The sequence below is a fragment of the Lepisosteus oculatus genome, chromosome 8, assembly GCF_040954835.1.
Source record: "Lepisosteus oculatus isolate fLepOcu1 chromosome 8, fLepOcu1.hap2, whole genome shotgun sequence".
Classification (NCBI taxonomy): domain Eukaryota; kingdom Metazoa; phylum Chordata; class Actinopteri; order Semionotiformes; family Lepisosteidae; genus Lepisosteus; species Lepisosteus oculatus.
The window spans coordinates 17,319,098-17,346,908 of NC_090703.1; the positions used below are offsets into that span (position 1 = coordinate 17,319,098).

A 27,811-nucleotide genomic window follows, 5' to 3' on the forward strand; every position below is an offset into this window, starting at 1 on the left:
TTGTGTGTTTCTTGTTGAAGATGAAGCAGCTCTGGAAATCTTGGAGATAGTACTGCTTTAAAACAAAAATGATGTGTGGTGTAACTTAGAAGGCAACTTAATTTCTCCCAGTTTGATAAGAGAGCATAAAGTGACAACGTAAGAAAGTTTCAGATGTGATTCCCTCCTCACACAACTATAAACGTCTGCATGCGGCTCCATCCTTTATAAGGGGATGACGTCTTTTAAAATGCATCCGACCATTTATAACCTGTTGTTTTGGAAGCAGTTTTTCCTTTTTCCTTGGGGGCAATTGTAGCGGAGCCCACTGGTGTGTTTTTTGGAGCTGCACTCACGCCACTCCCCTGTGCCTCCAGTGCAGTGAAATTACAGCCCTAATTACTTGTAAAGGATGAGGTTGGCTCCTGGAATCCTGGCAGATAAACAGCTGTGTTGGTCTTCTACATATATGGGGCAGCTGCAGGCCCAGCTGTCGTTTGGTGTGAATCACACGACAGGAGCTTCTGGAAATAGAGCTCGGGAGAGTAATCCTATCACTCGACAGGCTTCACATTCTGCCTGCCCGTTAAACCACATCTTTGACTGGAAAATAAAAAAAACTTCTGCTCAGGTTAAAATAAGTTAAATGATTTTTGTTTTTGGAGAAAAGTGGACGGGCCAGTGACATCTCACTGATGTTATTCCAGTACAGCAGTGCTGAATGTCCCGATGTCTCTGTATGTCGTGAGTCGTAAAATTCCCAGAGCAGCCGCTGTGCAAATAGCCTTGTCACATCTAATCAGAAAACCACCACCAAGCTGAAAACAAAGTGAAGAAAATGAACCTGCTCACATTGTAATCCTTGTGTTACATTGTAAAGCTAGAAACCGCTGGAACTTGATACTGTTTTTACAGATATGGAGGAAGCTCAATTGTTTCATGTTAAGAAATTATCCATCTAACCCCTTTTTCCAATTGAGGGTCGAGGGGATCCGGAACCTGTGTTATTAAATTATTTAGCTTTATCTGTAAAGAGCTTTGAGTGGAGTGTCCAGTAGAGCGCTGCATAAGTACAAAGAATTATTATTGTTTAGATGCAAATAAACACAAATCTCAAGAATTTTTAAACACAAATTCCACTGGATGTTTTTGGTGTGGAGGTGCGAAAGTGATACAGATTAGCGCCATCAACAGCTGTTAAAATAACTGAAATGATTGATCTTTCAGTAGGTCTCACAACAGTGTGTAGCTAGCTTATCCAATGTGTTTTTAAGTTGTTCGGTCTGTTTTTATTTGCTATGGGCAGTGTCCAGAAAGTTGTGGGTGATATAATTGCAAAGGAAAATTAAGAAATTTATACTGTTATCACAGCCTTTGTCTTTGATGAACAAATAAATGTGTTTTCTTCTGACATATCTCTACCACATCAAATGAATTTTTACCGTGAAGCTGGTATGAGAACCTCTGCAAGATCATACTGTGCGTTTTGTAGATAGACTGCACCAGTAGAGGCTTGTAGTTCCATCTCAAGCCACACGAGGGTGACAACACCCCCTACAGAGTCAAGAATCAGTACTTGTTTATTAGGGAATTCCATGTGATCATTCAGGGAACATTGCTCAAATTGAAAATTGCGTTTTGTCTCACAGTTGATCCAGTCTTCTCTACTGAAGCAATTTATGAGAACAGCTCAGGGGGATAGCTGCATTCTTCACCTAGGCTCTGGGAAAAAAGTGCTTAAATGCTGACCATTCAGAAGAATGATCCCATGTCAGGGATGCCAGAGATCACAAAAAACTTCAGGGCAATTCACTGTTAGGCCAAAAGGAACCAGAGGTAGTAGACTAGAAATCAGTTAAGACATCACTGTTCGGACCGAAGAGAAAGAGACCTGGAATTGTGAGAGAAAGTGCTACTTCCAAGGTGGAAGAAGGCTCACGGACCTGGGAATATCAGCAAGTCAGAGAAAAGCTCTAAAAGATGCCCAAAGACAACTGAAACGCCTTAAACAGTTGTTTAATGAGCCGAGGTTCCCTGTTACAGGTTAAGGTACTGAAAATGTCCGAGGATCTGGACAGGGGACAGAAAGTGGAGAAACCTTTGGCTAGCTTAACCGCTTGTGTGAAAGATCTCTAAGCTTTGAGAATGAAAGAGGAGCAGCAGAATAGCAGCAGGACAGGTCACGGCAGAGTCTGACAAGTAACTAGAGATGAGAATTCATCTTGGCATCTGAGCAGTACTGGATCTGATGTACTGGAGAGGAGCTGTTGGGTCCTGTGACTCTTGTTGGTTCCACATCCCCCTACACGGGTTAGAGAAAGAGACCGATCTGTGATCCTGGAGGGGATTCTAAAATAACCAGGAATAAACTGTCCTCAGAGGGAGAGGTTGTGATGAAGAGAATCATAAATACCACTGAGAGAAAGAGAGGTAGTTAACAACAGAGAGGATCATGAAGGAAACATAATGGGGCAGGTAGAGAAGTATAGTTCCCACTGAATGAAGGAGTGATGGGTAGCTGGAAAAGAGATCAGTGGATAAAAGCCAGAGAGAGTGGAAGGAATCCCGTATGGTGCAGAGAGAAACGCTTATATGATGTGACGTCTGGTACAGGAGGACTCATGGTTGCACACAGTCAACAAGGGTTGATGGGTAAGGAATAAAGTCTTCCAGTGAACTACCCAGATCTCCAGAGATCAAAGGTTTAGTCTCATGTGACATTGTAAGTGGCCTGAGGATTCAGACAGGTTACCATGGGTCACATGACAGTAGTTGAGTAAAATACCAGGAGAGTGATGGTGATTTTCCTACAACTGGATTAAAATACTGAAAATTATAAGAACCTGTTTCCAGATCATATTGTAAAAAAGAGATTCTCAATTTCTAATACTTTATTTTAGTTTAAGCCCTGCATTATGCATGTTTAGAGAGCCAGAAAGCATCATGTTGTAATAGTAGTGTTTTATTTTTTGTAATAGCTAGGATTAGCTATTCCAGCACATCTAATAAGTGCTGGCTTTGGTTAACGATACTCATGGCTGGGGTTGGGGAAGTAGGCCTGAAGCTGTAAACATTGGGGCTGCATGCAACCAGGGTAGTAGAAAGAGACTGTAACCTACTGTACAATCATAGAGTATTTTGCTGCTTTATTTTTTCATTTAATTATTTTTTTTCCCATTTCTTACATCTAATAAGTGCCCAGGTGAGAGATGGATAATAATAATAATTGCTTACACTTATATAGCACTTTTCTGGACACTCCATTCCAAGAGCTTTACAGGTAATGGTGAATCCCCTCCACCACCACAAATGTGCAGCCCCACCTGGATGATGCGACGGCAGCCATAGTGCACCAGAACACTCACCACACATCGGCAATTAGTGGGGAAGGGAGCAGAGTGATGAAGCCATTTCAGAGATGGGGATTATTAGGAGGCCATGACTGGTAAAGGCCTTGGCCAGGATGCCAGGTTATACCCCTACTCTTTTCTAGAAACGTCCTGGGATTTTTAATGACCACAGAGAGTCAGGACCTCGGTTTTACGTCTCATCCGAAGGCCAGCACCTTTTTTTATAGCATAGTGTCCTCATCACTATACTGGAGCATTAGGACCCCCACAGACCACAGGGTGAGCGCCCCCTGCTGACCTCGCTAACACCTCTTCCAGAAGCAACCTTAGTTTTTCCCAGGAGGTCTCCCATCCAGGTACTGAGCAGGCTCACACCTACTGAGCTTCTGGGGGTTGCCAGTTGAGAGTTTCAGGGTGATATGGCTGCTGGCCTTGTACAAAGTAGCACTAAATACAATTGTTAACAAATTCAATACTTCAATAACAAACTTGGGTGATGAAAATGTATATGGAAAGGAAAGTGGAAGTTAATATTCTAAAAGTTTGTGACTTATTTCCACAAAGTCCTGTTAATAATCCAGTTTAGGTCACACAGAAGCCAAATACCTGGAATGAGGGGGAAAAACAAATGTAACAGCCGGTGGTAGATTTCCACAAACTATTGGTCTTAAACTTTTCTTAAAATTTAACCCAACATAAAAATGTTATACAATACCATATCTGAACAAAACTGTCCAGTATTATAGCCTGTTCAAGACTATTCCAATCCAAAAATGGAATGGAATTTTGTGATGACACTCAATAATGGCAAAGAACAATACAACAGTGGTTTTGGAACAACTGAAGTGTTTTTGAGTTCTCTAACTTTTCCACTAACTCTAATGGTACTGCCTTGGAAAATAGCACCTACTGGACGGTTTCCATGTGCGTGAAATGAAAAGGGAAGTAGGTGCGTGTTTGTGTGTGTGTGGAGGGGACAAGTCTCTGCTCCCCTTCCTATATTTTATCTGTGAAGCAATTTTCCATACTGATGACAGAAATGAGGAAAAGAAACACCAGACATTGCAATAAAGATTCATGTCTGAGACGGGCTGGGTGAAAGAGGGCAGCAGAATGGACACTTTAGATCAAGGATAAGCTTCTTCCATTCAGAAAGGGCCACAGGATCATTGGATTATTATTGCAGTACATTTTCTGGCAGATCTTCAAGAGCTCCAGAATTCTGTAAAATAAAATATAAATAGCCTTTGTGGTAAACCAACTCTTTGTGACTTTTTTCTATTCGTATCCTCAAAATTTGAAAGTTTTTATACCACTACACTCTCTGTCAAGATGTCTACTTTTCCATGCCAGGGAGTGTCCATGAGACTTGAGAAATTTATTTCTGCAAAGTTTGATGTGGTGAAACCACCTTGACGTGGTGTTGTTAGTGGCTGTGGGACATCAGAAAGCCAGCAGCCCTGAGGACACAGTCACTATACACGCACCAAATAGAGTGGTGAAAGTCAGTGATTTAGACATGTGACTTAAAAACTGTGAACAATAAAAAGTGTCACTTAAACACAAATTTACAGAATTCTGGTCTTTGGGGTCAAAACTTGTCCAGCTCAGTATCTGTTAGAATTACAACAACTATGTTGTTGTAAAATGTATTTTTATTGCTTAAAAATAAAGAACTGTTCCCAAATTTAGAATTGATTAAGCAGTTGTGAACAGACATTAACAATGTTACATATATTTTAGATGTGTTTTTAGGTATTCTTTGTCCTAGTTGTATTGTATTTTCCTGTATTGTTGAATGATCACACTGCATGCTCTTTGGAAAAGTTTGGCCTGTCTTCCTTGTTTTGTTTTTGTACTACAGCTGTAATGATCCAAAAACGATATCAAGCCATTTCTTAAAGCCTTTCACAGGCATGAGCTTCAACAGTGTGTTAGTGAGTTTGTTTTAGAGCCCCACCACTTATGGTGCAAAAACATATCTCCTGTTATCTGTACTAAGTAAAAATTGAGTTTTGAAGCATTCACATCTCTAGGTCTTTATGATTATTGATCTTTGAAGATGTTCCTTAGGTTTATTTGATCAGTACGTTTCAGGATTTTGAAGACCCAGATCAAAGTTTTAGTTCCCTTAAGTTGTCTGGTTATGAAGTTCCTTACAGATCAGGAATTGATGTGCTTGAACTGACTCAGACTTATTCTAGTGACCAAAGCTGGACAGTGTTGCAGATGACATTAATGTGACAGTGCTGTTCCCTTTTTGCAGGTTCTGGAGGACAACGACTATGGGAGGGCAGTGGACTGGTGGGGGCTTGGTGTGGTGATGTACGAAATGATGTGTGGCCGGCTACCCTTCTACAATCAAGATCATGAGAAGCTATTTGAGCTCATCCTGATGGAAGACATACGCTTTCCTCGCACTCTGGCTCCAGAGGGGCAGTCCCTTCTTTCTGGCCTACTTAAAAAAGACCCCAAACAACGGTGAGCTACTTTACACCCCCACTTGCGTACACTGAACTGCACACATCCTGCACGTATTTGGAAGATATTAAAGACCAGGCATGGGTGTTGCATCACCTAAAACTAATAGATTCAATGAGGAGGGGGAGCTTAAATTCTTCATAAAACTCTTGATCAGTCCTTCAACTTCTGGTTTCGCGACTGTTAAGTAACAGGAGTAAAGTACCCTTTTCAAGTGTAATAATTGCATAGTCCATTAAATCCATGATCCTTTGGGTATACCATAGGTCTGGAGCCCTACCCACTAGCCTGTACTGCCCTGCAGTGCTGATAAAATATAGATCCCCATTTCATTGAGGACTTGTAAAATAGACAGCAAATCCATCAATGAGTTCTTTAACAGTGCAAGGGCATTTATTGTGACAAAGTATCACAGCGCAGTAATTTAATAATTCAGACAAGACATGCCAGTGGTTACCTGACATTCTGTGGATTCTTCTTGTCACAGGTTAGGGGGAGGCCCGGATGATGCCAAGGAGGTCATGCAACACAAATTCTTTGCTGGGATTGTGTGGCAGGATGTTTATGAGAAGAAGGTAACTATACTCATCAGACTCAGGTTTATCTTAAAAAACTAAAAAGAGGACCGGGGAATTAAAAACAGAATTTCGAACCTTGCCTTTTCGAAGTCACTGATTTTGTTGCTAATCACACGGGCTCTTAACATATCAGCTCCCACAGCAATTAGATGAGCAACACATTTTGTGGTGAAATGGAATTAGGCTATTGACAGAAGCAGTTTGATCCAGCAGTTTGATATTGACAGAAGCAGTAGGTGGAAAAAGACTTTCAGTAGATTTCTTTTGTCTCCATAGTTTTGCCATTTTTTTATTTCTGTATTGTACAGTGGAAGTGACAAGCTAGGTCAATTACCAGCAAATTGTGATGAAACTTTGAATTCTCTGTTCTTCCTTGTGCAGGAGTAAACATCTAAAAGGCACTGGATGCAGGCTTAGATGTATGTTTCAAATTAAAAAAAAAACTAAAAATTTTATTGTACATGAATTGTTCTTGAAGTACAGGGCTTTGTGAAAGTTGTCTCTTTGAACTGAATTGATTTCCAGAATATTGATATGATTTTCTGTTTTCACCAGTGCACACATTTAAATTCTTGGATTTCGATTACTTCAGCAAGCTTTTTTTTGCCTTTTGTAAAGGCATAGAGAGACCTTTAATCTGAGAGATGATTTTAAACTTCACGATTTCATTTCAGTCTCTGCAAAAATTGTTTTTTTTTCTCTGAGGTAACTTTATAATATTTATTACTTTGAATACCATCTATATAATAAATGTTGAGGTCTTGCAGAGAACAAAAAGGGTCATGTTTTTCTCAGCGAGGCGAATTATAAAGATTTAATACAATACACAACTCTTGGAGGTTGTTTTTTTGGTCAAACAAAACAAGCCGAGGCTCACAGATGCTAACCTTGAGGATGTGATGTTCTCCAGACAAAGGTGGATGTTTTATTCATGGCTCAGAGGTCATTAAGGTACAATGGCTTCTTTTCAGCACTGTCTGTCTTTTTCAAGGAAGATGTTCATTATGGCATTGGCTATGATTAGAACATAATCAAGGAAGTAATTGCTTGGAAATGGAAAAAAAATCTGAAGTGTTTGTGTTATTAAATTAGGAATGTCATTCAGAAGTGGATAAGGGTAGGCAGAGGTGGTGGCACCTTTCCAAGTCACTTCTGGTAACCAATGACTATTCTGATCTGTTCCTTCCTAAATGTTAACATTTCTCATGTTTAGGATGGATAAAGTTCATAATTTAATACGGAGATCGAGGAGCAGCAGCTGTCTGGAGGAGGCTTCACAGAAAAAGATTCACATATTTGCTTCTGTAGTTACCTCATTGTCAATATTTTGAATAAATTTGAAGGTTTTGTGTATTTTAACTTTTGTTGACTATTGCTCACATTCTGACATCTTTATGTGCTGACGGAGGAAAAAAAGCATACAGAGCATGTTCTACATTTCCAAAGAGAAAGTGTCCTCTCTGCATTGTGACCCTGTGATGTATCCTAACGGTCTCAGCTGGGTGTTTTCAATTGTTTCAAGGGCATTTTGTTTGAGATAAGCTGCAGAGTAGCTGTTTTTGCTGATCCAGTGTGTTTTATTCCCACAGCTCATCCCTCCATTCAAGCCCCAGGTCACCTCTGAGACCGATACCAGGTATTTTGATGAGGAATTCACAGCTCAGACCATCACAATCACTCCCCCTGGACAAGGTAGCGTGCAGTCACAGCAGCTTTAAATCTATTAAGATAATGTGATTTTACATGCTCACTGGTCAAAATTTTAGGAACCTCCTCCAGATAACATGCTGGGCCTCGGTATCAAAAACCACTTGAACAGAAATCGGCCTGGTGTATTCCACAAGGTTCAGAAGGACGAAAAGCAGACAGGAAAGGCAGTAGCCTCGTGGTCCAAAAGAAGCCAGACTTCGCATTGCGCATCTCTGGGTTCCTAATATTTTGCAGTTGTTTGTGTTTCTGTACTTGAATAACATATGTGAAGGTATAATGTGTTTTTTGCCCGAAATACTAAGTGCACTGTAAAATAACTATTTACATTCTGTTCGGCAGAACGCTTCCTAAGGAAAAGGATTTCCCAGCCAAATAAAAAGAAGTATTAAAATCCAGCCATCTTTGGGGTTGAACACAGCAGCCTTCCTGTTAATGCTTTTATACTCTTACCGCATCTTATACCACAACTGATTCATGGGAGCACATTGAAAAGGGAATCAGACTCTTTGTTAAATAAGTGTCCTAATTAACTTATTAGATTTGACAAAGTTGTCTATAGTACAACTGTACAAGACCAAGAGCAGTGTTTCATACATGTCATTGATAACCTTTCTAATTATTTGTTTAAAGTAAAATGTGGCAATGCTGTACCACCCCTGTTTTATACTTTTCATGTTTATTTAAATTTAAAATCTGATATATCTGAATAACTGTGGAGATAGATGAAATAGAACTACTTTTGATTTTCTGCTTCTCGCCTTTATAAACCTACAGCTTGTATAAGCTACTAAAATAGTCACTCAGAGGCAGAAAATATTCCAAATATGATAGTATAATCTATAGAATATCTATGAACACTAAAGTTGAATTTTCTTTCCTCCATTTACAATTCCACTTTTGAGAGTGCATCCCAACGTGTTGTTCTTAATTAGTACAATTAAGATTGGACAATTGAGACATCAGAGTGTATAAATTTGGTTAGAGTACCACCACAATCTCCTTTAATGGCAGTTTTTGTTTCCTTTGTGGGTATGGTTCCCTCTAGTGGACATATGCTTAAGTATTTTTATGTTCTGACAGTTTGCCCTGTAGCCTGCAGAGTTAACAGTATTTCTGTCATATATGAGAAACAAAAGTACTACAGGTGTACTGCAGCCTCTGTGCTTTTTGGACTCTCTCTACAATGTTGAATTTGTGCTTTTAATTGTTTAAGCCCGGACAGTATGAGATGTGAACTGTAGGCATGTCGCAAGTGTAATTTAAAGAGAGCAGACACTCCTTATTCTAGTTTGTTCCGACCAAGTTGATAATGAAAGGCTGATTTATACCAGTTTTCTGTCTGAAGCCTTTTTCAAATTACTTCCAGCTGTTAAAAAAACTTAGCTTGAACCTTGTGCTAATTGCTGATTTTCAGGGTTGCCCTTGTGACAGCTGATATATAATTAATTGGACATAAGCAGAAGAAAAGAACTCACTGAGGCAGTTGTCTCAGTGTCATTCCTCCTGTGTTTGGTCATCATTAATAGATTAATTTATTAAGACCTGTTTGGTAAAAAATCATGCAGAGAAATCTTAATTAGCAAGTTGAGGAGAGACTACATTAAGTTCCGTGTAGCTGTTGAAAATAATGCACTTTAGGATGACTTTGAAATTAAGGACTGTTTAGAGAAAAAAGAATAAACCAGCACATGCATCAGCTCCAACTTTCACAGGTGATTAAGGACCCAGTTGGAACAAAAGTAGCAAACACGGAAGTCTCAGTATGTGTGCTCTTTTAGTAGTCTCATCCTAATGAAATAAAGTCCTCTGACAATATTCCAGCTTTAGACACACAGGAGAAGGCCAGGTGGAAGACAGATGCCCTTGTCCCAATATGCCATTGGGAAGACAATGGACGTTCAAATCTAAAAAGATTTTTAACATCCATCAAGCTATAAAGTCACTAGCTGTGCAAATTTACTTTTTGGAGCATTAATCTTGTTTAAGAAGGCTGCATTGCGTCCAGTGTTTTGGAGCAGAAGTGAATGTATGCCAGACGAGAAGTGAGAGCTTTCTGAAACCAATCCCTGAGCTTCAGCATTGCTGCTTTCTGTTTGTTCCCTAGATGACAACATGGAATCAATGGACAGCGAGAGGAGGCCTCACTTCCCCCAGTTCTCATACTCTGCAAGTGGGACAGCCTAGAGGAGCTCTCCCTTTCCTCTGGTCCAACCATTTCCACCAGACCCCACCAGACTGCATTCTGAAAGATGTCAGCATTTCTGTTTTTTTTCTTTCAAGGCACGTGTTTCAGATACTGTCGTACAGTTGATTCTAGAAAAAGTATTCAAACAACAGAAAAGCAACCTTCCTTTATCAAGTTTACGAGATGTAACACTACATTTCTTAATTTGTCCTTTCTGAGATTCTGACATGACTTTTACTTTGTCCCTGTCAAAAAAAGAGACAAACTGAGTGAGTTTGCAGCTCCTTGTGGAAACGTTAGGTTAATATTGCTATGTCTCCCTATATTGCGTCAACAACCAAATCTTTCTTAGCACTTCTGTTATTTACATAAAATATAAAGTACAAGGATAGAATTGTTAGTAAAAATCTAAACTCTTATCTATTTTTTCTATTTATGCAGGGAACTGTGCATGCTGGTATTCACAGAATGGGCTGCCTTTGTTTTAAAATTAAAGCTTAGCCACTTAAAGTCAGTATCCACTAAATTCACAGTATTGCAGTTTTCTCCAATTTTGCAAAAACTGTAAAATAAAGTATCCTTAGAAACGTTACATTTTGAAAATATAGTTTATAGAAAATGGGCCATTATGAACTTTTTCTGGGATTACCACAGTGCAAAACAATTGACTTTCTTCATCAATAATCATGTGACATCACTACAATTGTCTGCTGACTTGGTACATAGTGCAGAAGGTATTAGGCTGAGTGCAAGGACTATAGCTGCATAGGTAGTTAAACACTCAAACACAAAATGAGTAACAAATCAAAAAAGCAAAATGTTTAGCTCAGGGTTACGTGTAGCAGTTTTTCAGTTACCTTTACAGTCAAGTGGAGGTAAATAATTGCTTTGTTCATCTTGTAACATGGCTTTTTAGTGCTGTTTGTATTTTTGACCACAATCAGCTGCCTCTTCATTATTTGACTCTGATCTACAAAAAAAAAAAAGAGAAGAGAAGCTCTGGACAGTGAACATGCTACTAATGTGTGTCTAAGAACGCTAGATGACAGTATAAGTAGCTGAGTTCTCCATTTCCAAATAATTTCCAAATTTCTACAATTTGGCAAAACAGTGCCTTACGATTCCAACCAGTTCCGTGGCTGTAGAATGAGTCTTAAAGTATGGACAGGTATCCACTCCTCAAGGACTGATGTTAGCTGCAGCAGTTGGTGGATGTTGCATGCTAGCATTTAACAAATAAAATGGACCATTTTATTAAGGTAATGACCAATTTGTATTTTTTTTGTAAGAGTAACATTTTATATTACTCTGCATATATATTCAACTTTGCTGTGTATATATAGTGTACGATGAATGTCCAGAGGATTTGAAAATTATGCTGCATCCAATCCACAAGAACGTTTTTTTCTTTCAAGCCTAAGAAGCTTCAAGTTCATCAGACTGTTTTAGAACATTGTTGCTTCTGTAAAAAAAAACTTTTTAATAGTTATAAATGTATTTTCCTCAAAAAACAGACCTTGATAAATCATTCCTTGAATAGCAGATTATATAAATTTTACTATTAAACAGTTTCCAAGTTTGTATCTGGCTGAACAATCACTGTTTTTGTCATTTTTACATATAATTCCCTGCAAATATGTGCACTACTGCATGTTTTAAAACAGGCAGTGAAACAGCACATCTACATTGCCACTGAAAGAACTGAGAGTGATACTTCAATGAAGTACTCCAGATACCTGGTGTAACATCAGTGTAACATATCTCAGTTATATTTTCAAATCGTTCTTTAACATTTTATTTCTGAAATCTAGATGGCAAATGTAATTCTTATGTACTGCACATCGCAATAAGACTTGCATCCAAAATTGCTGCGGAGGGGCCTTTTAGTGCAATATAGGCTCCATGAAACTACCTGAACAAATGAGTAGATTGTGCAATAAGATGAAACAAGCTGCACACTGCATTTGGAGTTTAATGACCACCAAGCAAATGCTTACATGCAGGTGCTCATGGGAGATTTGTTGAAGAAAAATACTTTACAGCAGACACCTCTTTCTGACTTTGACCAAGATTGTTAGACATGGCCATTGGAATGGTCCAGAATTGAAACCTTTTTGTTCTAAACTTCAGGAGTGTGAAGATGACTGGTCTATCTGGTCTTCTTATTCTTGGGAGACTACAGTAGTAGCCCTTAGTGTGTGAGGCTCAAGTGGCGTTGAAATGAGCTGAACAACCAGTCATTATAAATCTGGGGAAAGAAGATGAGCAAACTGTCAAGTTTTCCTTTCTGTTCCTCAAGAATTTGAATTACTGAATTTTTAAACAATCTGTTGGTAGTGGGAACACATGAACGAATAAAGCTGCACGGCTGTTTTAAGAGTATGATGTTTTCCTCTGATTCTGTGAAAATCAGTCAGTATCCTAACAGGAAACATATCGACTTGCGCTCACGGTTTGTGGTAATATGATCTGAATCTCAAACCCATTTGCGCATTTACAGGTCATGCTCAAAACTAGTAACATTGAAAAAAAAGATGAATCAACTTTTTAATATTCCTTTTGTTACGCAAGGGGAGTAAATACCAGCCAAAAGATTTCCAGTGTTAAAAAAGATGAAGTGAACTTTTTGCTAACTTTGTATTAGTGATTGATTTGGAAACACACCTAATTTGTTTTTCATTTTCCAAGTGTAAATGAAAAGATGATACAGTATGACTTTTTCTTTCTTTAAAAAATTCACATACAGTGTTTCCTTTACTGACTGATATGTATGCAATATGTAAAACCTTTTATGAATGTAATCTTTGGATTTTTTTCATTGTAGTTATTCTTCCCCGCCTTCTTTTTGTAAGTTTTGTACATTTACTTGTGGGCTTCTTAAGCCTTGGTGTGTCTGAACATTCATAGCATTTAGAAGTTGTCCTTCAAATCATATGCTGTTTGCTGTCTGATAATTGCTACTATCCAAAATGTAGACCCAGGAATGCCAGGTCTGCAATTGAAAGTCACCCACAAATGTCACGTTGTCTCAGCAAAAAGATTTATTTAAAAAAACTCTTACAACAGCTGGAAGAAATGAATTCTAAAGACACCAGCTTTAGTGAACAAAGAACATTAACATTTTTACACACTGTTCAACTGTTTTTACATTTAGTATTTTGTTTCATTAAAAGTGCTGAAATAAAGGGTTTTAACTGAAGTAGGTGGCTTCTGTGTTTAATCATTCCAGATCAGTTGCTTTCCTAATATAAGAAGTGCACAACATCAGATAATTTTTATTTTTTTTCAGCTGGTCCTTTATTTCTTTCTATAGTCTTATTTTTCTCCATTCATATTCATTTTTCTCTGTGATTCCTTCTGTTATAACCTTGCATCTTTTTTTATAAGTAACTGAATGTTTACTGTGCATTTAGCAATGCTCACTGGGTTGCTAGATTGTTTTTGTCTGTTTTTCAATTATTTTATCTCATGTATTCCAAAACATCATTTGTGGAACAATGCCTAGTATTGTTTCTTTCACTTTATGTGATGAAAACCACAAATGCATTATACATTATGGTACTATGTCACATTTTTATTGATGGACTTGAATTACATCACCTGGGGTTTCTAACCCCACCTGGGTCTCAGGCAAAGGAATAAGACAAAGGGAAGAGCATGAAGCAGGACCACAGCCTGATATAAAATGGCACCAAATCCACACCTCAGAGGAGACTCCGTGAACACTTCAGTTCTACAGTGAAAAACGGTGGTAGGCAATCAAGTGCTAAATGCTATTATTATAACGTTTTCTGTGTAATATTAATTTGTCCTCCTGTAGTAAATAAAGTTTATTCAATCTGACTTGGGCCTTTGTCCTTTTGTTTTGAATCTACATGAGAGAATCTTGTAAGGGTGCGTTGAATTTTAATCCACCCTCACACTCAAATTTATTCCTAATTTCATTGCTGAAGTGAAAGTGAAAACTTCCTTTACTCTGCTTTGGAGTTGTGAAATCAAATCATCTGATCATATCACATTTCTCCACTCCTGAGCAGTTCCTTTGGCTGTTCTCTTTGTACCACTGGACTTTCAAATGTACGCTGCCAGCTTTATGAATGGTTTGTGCTCTGTGGCTTGACTATTCTATTGCTCTTTATGGAGTCCCCTGTGTACCTGTTTTGATGTAACTGGCTGCTCATGCCCCAGGTTGAAATTTGCAGGAGATTTGCAGTTGCTCACCTGTTTTATCCTGCTCTTTGAATTAGTGCATAGATATCACAGTACTGTTGCCCTATTTTGATATCTTCCCCTTGGGGTTCCATGCCGATATCACCTTAGATACTGTTTCTTGTGGAACATGAAATAGAAGTGTGTTGGCATGAATATGACATTGAGAGGTGAGCTGAACATTTTGCTCTGAACAAGTTTGTATTCTTACCTTGAAATAGGGGCAGGGGGAGTAGATAAACTCATGTTCTATGGCTAGTGTATGTGCCTCTCTTGTTCAAGTTCTCTTGAAGTTGTTGTATTATGGTCATAGAGGGTGGGAAGGCCATGGATTTTTTATAACGAATGCAGTGATTTTCCTGATGAACAAGGATTTTATTTTCCAGCAAGTAATGCTTAATCCAATCTCTAGTCAAATTCCTGAAATGGGAAAAAAAGTTAGCCCTACTGAAATATCCACAACATTAACTTTGTCATAGGACATCATAATTCATTAATTCAATGTTATCGAGTTGAAAGATAAAAAACAGACTTGAAATAGATGCTACGGTCTTCTTAGAAGTAGGCTTGTGTTTCTCTAGGCAAGCCCAGTCCCATAAAATGTTTAGAATTGCTAGAATCTGCAAAGGCCATGCTGGGTGGGGGATTTCAACTATTAAAACTTTAAATAGAATATCATTACTCCCAAATAGTGAGGACCAAGATAAAGCAGTCTTTACTAATTATTAAAAATCTTTTTTCATTCTTTTGACAAAACGATAACATATGAAACAGTGGTGAGAGCAAGTTTCATCTCTTAAGGATCTGTTTCATGTGACTCAAGGTGCTGATCTATTCCCTGGTCATACAGTAGGATACTAGTAGAATACAGAATAGTAGTAAGGCGTTTCAGTGTGTTAATGAATGTATCTTTCTACTTAGAATAATGGCAAGCTCTCCACTGAGAGGCACTGCAAAAGTAACAAATCTGTAAATGTAACTGGACATCAAACCAGATTCAAGTGGATTTATCATTTCATACCTTATCTGCACATTATTCATAGGTTTGAGTCTCATTTTAATTTGTGACCTTTTCTTTTTGCATAAGTGTTAATTAATGTCAGTGTTGGATTTTGGAGGGCAGGGTGCAGTTTGCATTAGAAACCACTGTATTAGATCCACAACCGTGGCCACAGTCCTGATGGGAAACTCCTCAGGGAATGGCTGTGCCTATTGGCCACCATTACAAACAGTCAACAAGATAATGGTCAATTCCTGGGCAAGGCAGTGGCTCTGTGGCTAAGGATCTGTGCCTGTGGCTGGAAGGTTGCTGGTTCAAATACCACGGCCAGCAGAGGAATCCTACTCCTTTTGGCCCTTTAGCAAGGCCCTTAACCCCAGCTGCTCCAGGGGTGCTGTACAAATGGCTGACCCTGCGCTCTAACCCCAGGCTTCTCTCTCCCTGTCTGTGTGCCTGTGTGTCTCATGGAGAGCAAGCTGGGGTATGCGAAAAAACAAATTCTTAATGCAAGAAATTGTGTGGCTAATAAAGTGATCTTATCTTACCTACATACAGAGGTGCGGGTGTAATTACAGGCAAAGGGCTGAATGAAAGGAGCTGTGCAAGCAGGCAAGAGAGCAGGCTGTGGCAAGTTGAAAGGGAATGGGCAGTCATAATTGACGGGGTTGAGTATCTTTGTAAGTGGTGTCTAATTGAGGAGGAACGCCAGGGTCTCCTGAGATGAAAGGTCAGGTTTTAAGGAAAGCCCGTCAGGGTGGCTGTAATCCCTGAAACAAAACCCAGCCAACTGTTGGGTAGAGGGAATGGCGCAAGACCTTCTTTCATGGGCATGGTTTCAGGACCTCTAGGGGGAGCGCTGAATATATTCAGCTACCAAAAGGAACAGTGAAGTGACGGATGGACTGTGAGGCTCTTTGTTTCAAGAAGCTGGGAGGGGAAGGTGGGAGCTGAACTTGCAACATTACTACAGGCTGGGAGGTTTTGTGCATTTCCAATATTCCAAGTAATTGGAAACAAAATACACAAGCTGTTCATCCGAAGATGTTTATTGAGAAATAGAAATCATAAGTGAATTGCTGGAAGAACAAAAAACTATTTGGCAAAAATATGCCTAAAACCATTTATGGAATGTAGACTTCAGCTATTCATTTTATTTCACAAAAATGTGTTTTCTTTTATACATATATAATGGGCTCTTTAGAACTGCTGTAATCTGAGGGTGAAGAGCTTTACAGAAAGCAACAACAATAAAGAAAACACAAAGCAAAACACAGGAATCAGAAAAGAACCACAACAAAATAACCTGAGTCATGCAGCCACTATGCCGCTGAAAAGCAGCTTTGCATTGAAGTAACAGTAGCATATTCCACTCAAGGACATGTTAATTTTAAATTGGATTTCATGCATTTGTTTAAGTACACTTGCCTTATTTATGTGTGCTTACAGTAGTTTATCAGTAAATCTCATGCAATATTTAATGAAAGCATCCTATTTCTATTTTGCCCATGAAAATTGGGAATATTTGGACAAACACTTCCAAACAACAACACATTTCATTGGGTTATAGAACACAGATCTAAAACTGCCTTCTCTTATTTTACAATTATTATTTCTTTGAAGTACCAATGCATAATTCTCTTGGGATTTTTTATTAACCACTCTGTGTTCTTCAATAATTTTAATCGGTAGTATGTTTTTCTTTTAATGATGGTGTCTGTGCCAAATGCAATCCATGGGACACTACTGTTCAATTCTTTGAGGCTCTCGGAATGATTTAAATGGTCCGAATGGTCCAATAACACTAAATGTATCTACAGAATTACCAAATAATCTTTATCAAACAATATATAGCTCAAACACCTTTGCCACAGGTAACTTAAACCCTTCTTTTAGACTAAACTGCAGTTTTCCTAATACGGTATATACTGTACATACTGCAGTAATACACACAGAGAGTATTAGTTAGCCAGTGCTTTAAAGGCAAACATTCATTATACCCGTTTTTTGTAATTAAAAACAAATAATGTACACTGTTCTCTAAGTAAAAAAACTCTCACATCTCATATCTACTCCCTCTCACAGTCCTCCATGTAAAGATTTTAACAATTTTTTTTAAATGTGGCATTCTGCTACAGAGCCTTTACATTTTGTATCACTTTCAGAGGCCTCCACTACTGTAGTTGTTTGTGTATGGATATAAAATGTAGATTTTAGAATTAATATTTTGAATTTCACAGCATGCAGCCCACATTTTTGAATTTTTCAGATCAAAATTGAATTGCTTGTTTTTTTCCTGCACATAAACACTATTATCACCGTTAGTTTAATCGTTCAAGGAGAGTCTAGCTCACCATGCAAACAATAATCCCATGTTTATCTCTAAATAAAATACATCATTGCTCCCTAGGGCTCAACTAAGGAACTGTCAATTAAAATTGTTATTAATCTAAAAATGTAGCATAACAGACAATCGTTCACATGGTCTATCAATAATATTTTATTCAGAAAATAACAGAGGATAGGAAAGGATATCCCTGCATTTATATAATTTATATATATATCATTTATATATATTATATATTATTTATATATGTATCATTTATATTCTGCTGTATGGATGGTAGATGGTATTTGTATTTCCCTAGTCCATGCAGAAATACAAACAGAATTCCTTTTACCTCTCTTAATGCATTTTACTCATCCTCAGACAGTTCTCTACAGAACAATGTATCTACTTCTATTCACATAAGAACAGATTAATTTTACTTTCACTTGAATTTTTTTCACAAGGTAGTTAAACCTTGCAGTTCCATCATTTAAGTTGTGGGAGATCTGAAATCACTTTTCTGCTTGACCTTTGGCACCAAATTAACTTTCGAATTCTGAGATTCAGAATGGGCCTCCAGATAGCTCTTGAATTTCAGTGGCACATAAAGACAGACACCTTCACCATCAAATATACAAAAAATAAAATTAAAATCTCTTGATGAAGCATCCTTCTGCCTTCTGCCACTGTAAGTTGATATTCCATTGAAATAAAAAATTCCACCACGTCTCGGCAAAGAAAACGGTCAGCAGAAAATAAATGCTGTACAGAAATGTCTGGTTTTGGCAACCAACAGCTCCATCTTGTGGAAACATTATGGCAAGAGAAGAGCCCGTGGGCTGATTGATGTGGTTGACCCTTCTCAAGTATAGCTATGTTTCCATTCAGTCCTGGAAAAGAATAGTGTCTCTCTACCATGCACCCGATCATTGCACCCCTACACAGAATCTAATTAATTAGCTGGTTCATGCATAACATCTTGTATCAGGGACGGGCTGAAGAGATACAATACATTCAAAAAATATTTACTCGCCTGTAAAATTTTAAATATTGTTGTGTTATGACCAGAATTTTCAAGGAGTAAAAATGTTTTTCCCCCTTGCTTCACCAACATACACTACAATTTAAAGCGGCAAAATATTTATACTGTGTAATAGATGCCTGGAAATGAAAACTCTTTTCTGCTGATGTGTTCACCTCCACCATAATCAATACTTTGTAGAAGCTCCTTCTGCTGAAATTATAGCTTTGAGTCATGTGAATGTCTGCATCAGCTTTTCACATTGGGGGAGTTTCACCCATTCTTCCTTGCTGACTTGCTCAAGATCTGTCAGGTTGGATTGTGAGTGCTGGTGAACCACAATCCTTACACTGAGTCTCCATGGGATTCTTGTTCTTGTGCCACTTCAATGGTCCTTTGGCTGTATGCTTGGGGTAGTTGGAATGTGAATTTTCATCATAGTCTAAGATCTTTTGTTGAGTGAAGCAGGTTCTCCTCAACTATTTGCCTATATTTGGTTCCATTCATTATTCCTGACATATTCCCCAGTCCCTGCTCTGAAAAGCATCCTCATTAGATGATGCTGCCAACACCATGCTTCATGGTAAGGATGGTGTTACTTGAGTTATGAGCTGTGTTTAGTTTGCGCCAGGCATAGCTCTTTGCATTCAGGCCAAAGAGATCAATTTTTGTTTCATCAGACCAGAAACATGTTTACCACATGGTCTTAAGGTCTGCCACGTGTCTCGTTGCAAACTCCAAGCATGATATTATCTTCTATCTAGCCACCATTTTATTGTGGCTTAATCTGTGTAGCGAAGCATAAATTGTTGTTCTTGGACAGGTTCTCCAATCTCAACCATGGTATTCTGTACCTCTGACAGGGTGGCATTTGGGTTCTTAGTCACTGCTCAGATCAAGGTTCTTCTTGCCTGGTTGCTCAGTTTGGGAAGATATCATGCTTTTGGAATCCTTTTCATTTCCTAATGGTTGACCTCTGTGCTCCTGGGAACCTTCAACAATCTAGAGATGTTTTTATACCCCTCCAGGTTGATGAGTCCTCACATTTTTATCACAGAGTTGTACAGACAGTGCCCTAGTAGCTGCTTTGTGGTAGGGTTTCTGCACTGACATGCACTGTCAACTAAGTCAACTAAATAAGATAAGAAATCTTATATAGACAGGTGTATTTCTCTTGAAATCACACCAACCAATCGAAACAAACTGGTGGACTCAAATCAAATTTTACAGTGATCTGGAACGGAAATTAGATGCACCTGTGCTCTGTTTGGAGTGTCATAGCAAGTGGTAAATACTTGTCAAATCAAGATATTTCAGACTTTTCTTCTAAATTACATACAAAAATCCAAAACTTTTATTCCATTTTGACATTATAGAATAATATGTATAGATTATATTTCTATTTGACTTTGCAACATAACTGACTGTTAAAAAATCCAAGGTGAGGGGTTGCATACTTTTTGTAGGCACTGTAAGTCCCTGCAGTTGTGTATATAGTTAGATTGATTAAAGAAACCTTTATTTCTAATAAAATAAACCTTTTATTTCTTTACTTAAGAGTGCAATGCAACTTTAAATATTGCAAAATATTCATATTATCATATTAAAAGAGATAACTAGTTATCTATACTGGTGTTATCTTATTTATCCTTTAAATTGCATTTTTATTTCTGATATAAGGTATTTACAGAATGATGATGACTGCCTTACTAACCTAATGATAACTATTTACTTATTGTTCCAGAAGAAATAGATTGTGTTTCACTTTCTTGCATTCTTGTCCTTTTTCGTCATAAAGACATCTTTGTTATCTCTATTTGTTTGAATAGATAATAGTTTTCCCTTTCATTATACACTACCGATATTAATATGAAAGTAATTACATGAGAACAAATCACATTTGAATGCGATAGCTTCATTTTACTAGGTCATAGGACAGCTATTTAACTTAGGAGAGTGTTGGTGTTGTCAAATATTTATTGCAAATTAACCAATTAATCTTAACAACGTTTCTTCCTCCTCCTCCCCCCCAATTCCAAGGTCTTCTATAACCCATATCATAATTGCCTGAAACGGTGTTGACAAAGGTAATATTATTTTAGCATTAATGGAACATTTCAATCTACTTTAGAGTTCACTTTTTTTAGGGATTAAAACAATACAGATATAAAGAGTCAATTCAGCCTGTCTAGCTCATTTGGTCGATAGCAAACCAAGAGGAGGGATTTAAGGGTATAATCTTCAAAGTCTTGCCTTTTCAAAATTCAAAATCTGTCTTTTAGTGAATGGTCATAGTCAATTCATTCACCACAAGGACAAGGATAATTGTCTTCTTTGAATAAGCACAACAGACGTGCTGCAGACGGAAGGCGGCCAGGGAGAGGAAGGAAGCTGCGCGACTCCAGAAACAACTAGAGGAAGAGTACAGCTCAGCTAACGGGGAAGGAGCCTTCAATTCAGCCTGGGCACGGAACCTGAAGGAGAGGCTCCGCAACCTGCACATTGAGAAATCCAAGGCTTTCCTGGTTCTGGCACAAAAGGGTGCATTATGAGAATAATGAAACCTGTTCCTCTTATTTCTTTAATCAGGTCTGGGAAGCCCAGAAAAAGAGGGTGATCCACAGCCTGAGATGGGGAGATGGAGAGGCAGTGCTGGACAAGAGCGACAAGGTGGAAGCCGCGACCGCTTTCTACAAGAAGCACTTTTCAGAAAAGCAGACAGAGGTGGAGGCAGTCATATCACTGCTCTTCAAGTGAGGAGATGCCGCAGACCTCAAGAACTGGAAGCCGATCACGATGCTCTCCATGGACGTCAAGATCCTGTCCAAGATACTGACCGCAAGACTGAGAACCGCCCTACCCCAGATCATCAACAGTGACCAGATGTGTGGGGTGGAACGGAGATCCGTCAGCTGGAATCTCCAGCTCACCAGAGACGCCATCGCTTGGGCTGAGGACTTGAGCGTGCCCATGATGGTGGTCAGCCTGGATCAGGAGAAATCCTTCGACAGAGTAAACCACAGTTATCTGTTCAGGGAGCTGGAATGCTTAGGTTTTGGAGAGAGCTCCAGCCGCTAGATAAAGATACAGTACTCTGTCGTAGGCAGTAGTGTCAATGTAAACGGAAACCTAGGGGATTTCATTCCCCAGGAATCCGGAGTATGACAAGGCTACCCCCTTTCACCCCTTCTCTATGTTCTCTTCGCAGAGCCCTTAGCGGAGGTGGTGAGACAGGACCCTCTCATCGATGGCCTGGCGATACCAGGAGGCGGGGGGCAAACCTTGAAGATCTCCCAGTACGCAGACGACACAACGCTGTTCCTGAGTTCGGACAGGGGGTTGAGGAGGGCCCTGCAGGTCATGGAGCAATACTCCAGAGCCTCGGGGTTAAAGCTCAACCGTCGGAAGAGCAAACTGAAGTTCTTCGGGCCCCGGAAGGACAGGATGACGGTGCCGGAGGGTCTCAAGCTCTGCAAGGAGCCCCTCAAAATACTGGGGGTTTCTTTTCAGAGCCAGGACAATGAGACCATCAACTGGACCGAGAGGATCGCCAGGGTGAAGACGAAGCTGGGTCTGTGGAAAACGTGGTCGCTGTCCTACACAGGGAAAGTGATGGTGTTGAAAGCAGACATCCTTTGGTTTACCTGAAACTCGACTGCATCTTTTTCTGCAACCTCTGTTGGGCGCTGTGGGAGCCCATCAGCCACATGTACCAGTAGATGTACTTTGCCAGGCTGTGGCTCTCCATCCCAATGGGGCACCGGGTCCAGTGGTCAAACACAAGGCAGAGAGGCAACCGGAGTTCTACACCCATGCTGTCAAGTGGAGCAGGAGGTACGAGGCCATGAGACAGCCAGAGCTCTGCACCAACCACAGAGCACTGTACAAGGAGGTGAAGGGGCAACTGGTCGCTGACGAAAGGCTGCGGGTTCCCAGACAAGTCTGGGAAAGGACGCAGCCAAAAGAATTGGACAACCAACTGAAGGACCTCATCTGGATGGCTGTACACAACAGGCTGGCTACCAGAGAGGTCCTCTATGACACTCGATCACCAGGAATCCGCATTGCCCCCGGGACACATGCTTCATCGAGGAGATTCAGGAGCATGTGTTCTGGAGCTGCCCCTTCATCAAAGCGGTATGGGGCAGAATGGACAACATTATGCAAATCCTGTGAGCGAGAGTGGTGCTCAGTTACCAGTACATTCTGCTGGGGCTGGCACCAACCGGATTGGACAAGAGGACGTAGTTCCTACTGTGGCTGCTGCTGTCCCACAGAAAACAAGGCCTGTGGAACGCGAGGAAAACTCTCATCTGGCACAACGCAGAGCGGGGAGCGAGGGAGCTGGAGGAGAGGATCCTGGCGGACCTCAGAAGGAGGATGAAGCGCGACGTTACCAAATGGGGTTTCCCTACGGCGAGGGAGCACTGGAAAGGACTTTGGGCCCTGTACAGGGATTAAGGGACACAAGCAAATGGTAGGGCTTGGAGGGACTCTCTAAACGCGCAAATCCGGCCCCGTCATCCACCTGCACAGATTGATAACGGACAATCACCGCTGTTTGGAGTGTTTTTTATTGCATGCAAAGTTTTACAATTGTGAAAATGTTTCTTTTTTTGAGATGTAGCTACAGAAATAAAGTATATTTTGTAAAAACAATAAATAAATAAGCGCAATCCACTCATGGTGAACTATCTATCTTTGAATTCTTCCTTTGCTTCCTAATTCAGCCATGTTGGAGCTCTTAGCTCCTTCCCAGATATTGTTCCTTTTAGATAACCTTTCTCATTTAGTTTTGTCAAATAAATTCATAATCTTCAAAGAGCTGACATTAATGTTGCATTACTTCAGGTTTCACAATAATCACAATTATTTATACTTATGTACTGTTTTTCAGGACACTCCACTAAAAGTGCTTTACAGGTAATGGGGACTCCCCTCTACCACCATAGTGTGCCAGTATGCGCACCACACAACAGCTATCAATGGAGTAAGAACTGAGTAAGACAATTCATAGATGGGGAATCATAGGAGGTCATGACTGGTAAAAACCAGGTGGAAAATTTGGACAGGACACCAGGATAATATGCCTACTGTTTTCTAGAAAGGCCCTGGGATTTGTAATGACCATGGAGAGTCAGTTCACTCCAGTTTATTGTCATATGATAATATGTCAAGTGCAATGATATGCATATTTGCATGTATGCTCCAATACAAAGACATTAAAGGAATCACTAAAAACATAAACACAGAACGGCAGCAGCAACAACATCAACTTAAATAACATACAACTTAGAAAAAAAACATCAGTGTTAGCCAGTGGTAAGGTTAGAGTGCGTTCATGCTCCTATAATGCTTACCAGAGGGAAGGGGGGAGAAAAATTAGAAACCAGGATGATTGGTATCCTTAGCAATGCTTCCAGACCTTCTGTGATAGCGAGCTGTAAAAATACTCAATAAGTCAAGACCTCGGCTTTGATTATTTCATAATTCTGTTCTTTATGCATTGTTAACAAATATTTAATATTTACAGATATGTTATAATTAGATTAATTCACCTTATTGTGAGTCTTAATCACAAGCAAATGTTGAGTAGTATATTATGTAGTGGAGATCAAACTGTATTCTTATATAACCACTGCTTTTGCTGCAGTAATATAAAGTACCTTATTAGTGGGAAAGGATAGAGGCTTTAGTTTTTTGTCCTGTTTTTTTCCCCTTTTTCTACTACTATTACTACTACAGTTTAATACTATTCTAAACTATTAAACTGTAACTTTACTAGCTTTGTGCTCTTTAAAGTGTGGTCAATTGAATATGGAATCAGTCATAACTGGGAATACTGTGTAATTAAATCCAAGGAACAAACAGAAACCATGTTATTTGTCAGTAGGTACAAGTAGAGTATTCCTCATTATTTCAAATGATCAACATTGTGATAAAGGCACATAATTCTGAGAATTTAAACAGATATGGGCAAAAGTCATGTACATTTTTCCATTTTTTTTATTACTCACTGTTTTCCTTTTTTACTGAGTAACTGAGTTGCTGAGTAACACATAATTCTCATAGACCTGTATTTTGTAGCAGCAAAAACAGCCTTTTAGCTTCATGGATGTACAGTATATAGAGGGACAAATGATGTTTATGATGAGGAAGGCCTGGCAATGAATCAGTCTGATTTCATTAGAAAATGAGATGGGATATATCAACTACAACAGTTCATATTGTTTGTATAATTGACTTTCAATTATTGTGAACATTGTTTATGATTCTGATCAATTTTATAGGCACTGAAACTAAGCTGTGTTCTTTTCCCCAAACTAAGCTGTATTAATAACAATATGTTTATATAGTAGTAAACACTAGTGGTGGTTTTAAGAAAATTGTTCATGGTCAGAACATACTGTACACATTGTAGCCTGATTTTGTCAGATCTCTGTGCACCTCTGGGTCTCGTAAGTACCAGGATGAGAGGTCTCTAAGGAAAGTAATGTTCCTTCTGCAAGAGATGTTGGTAAAATAGCAGGTGGTGCTCTTCCCTGTGGCCCAGAATTCTCAAACTAATGTCCCACTATGGAGACATAGCAGGAGCCATTATTTGATCATTGAAGATCCCCTGGAAGAGATGTTAACCTTGGTGTCCTGTATATATTCCACTCTAGTACATCCTTGCCTCCCTAAAGTTCCCCCTAAATTTAATTGATCAGTTACAGTATATTTGGGAAGCAGTTTCTTAGATTTCTACCTGATGTGTTATGTAATAATCATCAAGGTAGATTCTGTACTTCAGTGGGGGATGAAGAGGTTCAATATGTAAAGCACTTTGAATTACCGGGCCCTACTTGATTTACTTATCATGGAGTTCTCTGAGTTGTGCTTCGTTTTGGAATGACACTGCTGTGTTCCATGTGTCTGACTGTAAACATCTAGGTGGTGATTGGCTTACAATATCCACACCTTTCCTGCTAAGCCAACGCCTGTCAAAATACATGCTCCTTCTCTCTTGCTCTGTTTAAATGCAAGTGTAGATATTTAGATCTCTACGCAAATGGAGATGGTGCTTAAAACAGAATAGTCTCTCCTGGTGTGGGATGAGTTTCCTTTTGTTGCTGAAAGTATGCATGCCTTCATAGGTGAGCTATGTGAAGAAGTTGACTAGGTGTGTGCTGTAACATTTTTACACTTACAAGAGAATGTTAAGCTAACTTGCTTTATTTTTATAGACATACCACGTTTGCAATAGAACCAGTGGATGAAATGAGTTTTGGAATTAATGTATCTGTACAATTCTGATTTTCAAAGTGGTGAAACAGGCCAAATTGGACTAAGACCAAACTAAATCCAGTACATCAGATTAGTTTTCTTCATGTTTGCAGTCGGCCTTTATAAATAAATCAAATTAATGTATACATTTAAACGTTTTTAGCTTATAAAATTGTTGTTATTGTTCTTTTATTGCCGTCTTCTAAAAAACGCGTTTTATAAACAAAAAACACAAGACGATGTAATGCTTCACTCTGGAAAAGTGATCTTTACAACACTTAACACCATCATTCTGACAAAAGCATAGCCCACTTTCCGTAATGACGTGTATTAGGGCAAGTGTTCAGACCTGTATTTCCTGCTTCAATTCAGGGCAGGTACCAGTCGCCAGCAGCCTAGGCGTTAGGTTTGGCTGCTCCGAGCCGGTTGCGTCATTAACCTGCTGGGCTGGTGGAGGCGGTGCTGCTCTTTGCTCTGTGACAATCGCGCAGACTGAGAATGCCGTAACAGCGCAGTCAAACTGCTCGAGAGAGGGTGTGTGTGTCATTCACCTGGGCTTGCTTTGCCTTCATTCTTTCATAAAATAGGATTGTGTTGCTTCGGATTTCACGCTCCAGAGGCGAGGGGTGTTGCACTTCCATTTTTAATGGTGATATCGACATTTGGCACTTGCTTTTCGGTGGGAATCTGGGTCTGGAAAATAGGTAGGTTGCGGAACCGGGATTGTGAAATTGACAAAACGCTGGCTGGGAAACAGCTGATTTCCTGAATGGTGTCTGGCCTACGGTTTCCAACAAAACAGGTACCCTGTAGTGCTTGAGTCAAGGAACCAGAAAAGCTTCTCTAGAGAGGTCGAATAATATTTCGCTGCGGGTGCTTATGTTGGAAGAAGAAGTGGGTGGCTTTAAATGGGTTATAAATGTAAGGAAAATTCCCATAATACGCAAAAGGCGCAGTGATTTCTCTACCCCTCCCCAACCAAGCACCATAGGTGGTGTAGGAATGAGCAGTGAAAAGCTTCTCCGTGCAACAGAAAAGAATCGTTTATTTTTAAAAAAATCTTTCATTCATACCTTCCAATATGTGTCCCATAAGACTGGATTGGGGGGTATTCACAGACTGTCTACGTGTTGTCTCAGTCTGTGATATGATGCGATATGTCCTGTACCAGCTGGCCTGTCTGCTTCAGTTATTAACCCAATATTTTCCCCGGTGAATTGATCCGTCTGTCATTCGTATCCCACTGTGGTTAATAACGTTGGTTATCAGTACAACAGATGCATAGGACCTGAAAAAGACATTTTTCAACGAAATCGCTGTGTTAAATAATTAGTTCATATAAAATGTTGTGCCTGTACGTACCGTGTGGGAACCAGGCTCTTTTAAGGAAAATGCAGTGCGCAGCATTATAATACGATTTTGTAAAAGATACTGTTAATAAGCTATCCTGAATTAAATAATTTATACTGTATGCTCCAAAACATTCGTAACCGTGTTATAAATCTGTTTTAAAGTTGGACCATCTGTCGTTTTAAGGTTCGTGTTTTCACCTGCATGTTTGTATTTTTATATGCAAAAGGAGAATGGTTTATAGTTGTTTGCTACAGTTTACATACTGTATTATATTGGATTAAAATGTATTAAAAATATTTGCCGTTTGACACCTTAATTTTATCGAGAATGATCGTTCGCCTGTATCTGACATT

The 27,811-nt window shown here is 39.2% G+C and overlaps 2 protein-coding genes across 6 annotated transcripts in view; both read left to right on the top strand.

Moving 5' to 3' along the window:
- akt1 (v-akt murine thymoma viral oncogene homolog 1) overlaps positions 1–14,126 on the top strand; it is a 71,047-nt gene extending 56,921 nt beyond the window's left edge. Inside the window, exons 11-14 of the mRNA XM_006632453.3 lie at positions 5,596–5,810; positions 6,298–6,385; positions 7,978–8,080; positions 10,203–14,126. Coding sequence (XP_006632516.2) covers positions 5,596–5,810; positions 6,298–6,385; positions 7,978–8,080; positions 10,203–10,282 — 486 coding nt within the window. The 3' untranslated portion in view covers positions 10,283–14,126. The remainder of the gene's footprint in view (positions 1–5,595; positions 5,811–6,297; positions 6,386–7,977; positions 8,081–10,202) is intronic.
- Positions 14,127–26,540: 12,414 nt separating this feature from the next.
- Positions 26,541–27,811, top strand: part of cep170ba (centrosomal protein 170Ba) — a 48,338-nt gene continuing 47,067 nt past the window's right edge. For 3 of the 5 annotated variants that reach the window (XM_015350823.2, XM_015350825.2, XM_015350827.2), the window contains exon 1: positions 26,551–26,809. The gene's annotated coding sequence lies outside the window, so the exon portion shown is untranslated. Of the gene's footprint in view, positions 26,810–27,811 lie in introns of all 5 variants that reach the window. The other 2 variants (XM_015350824.2, XM_015350826.2) reach the window with 2 other exon arrangements.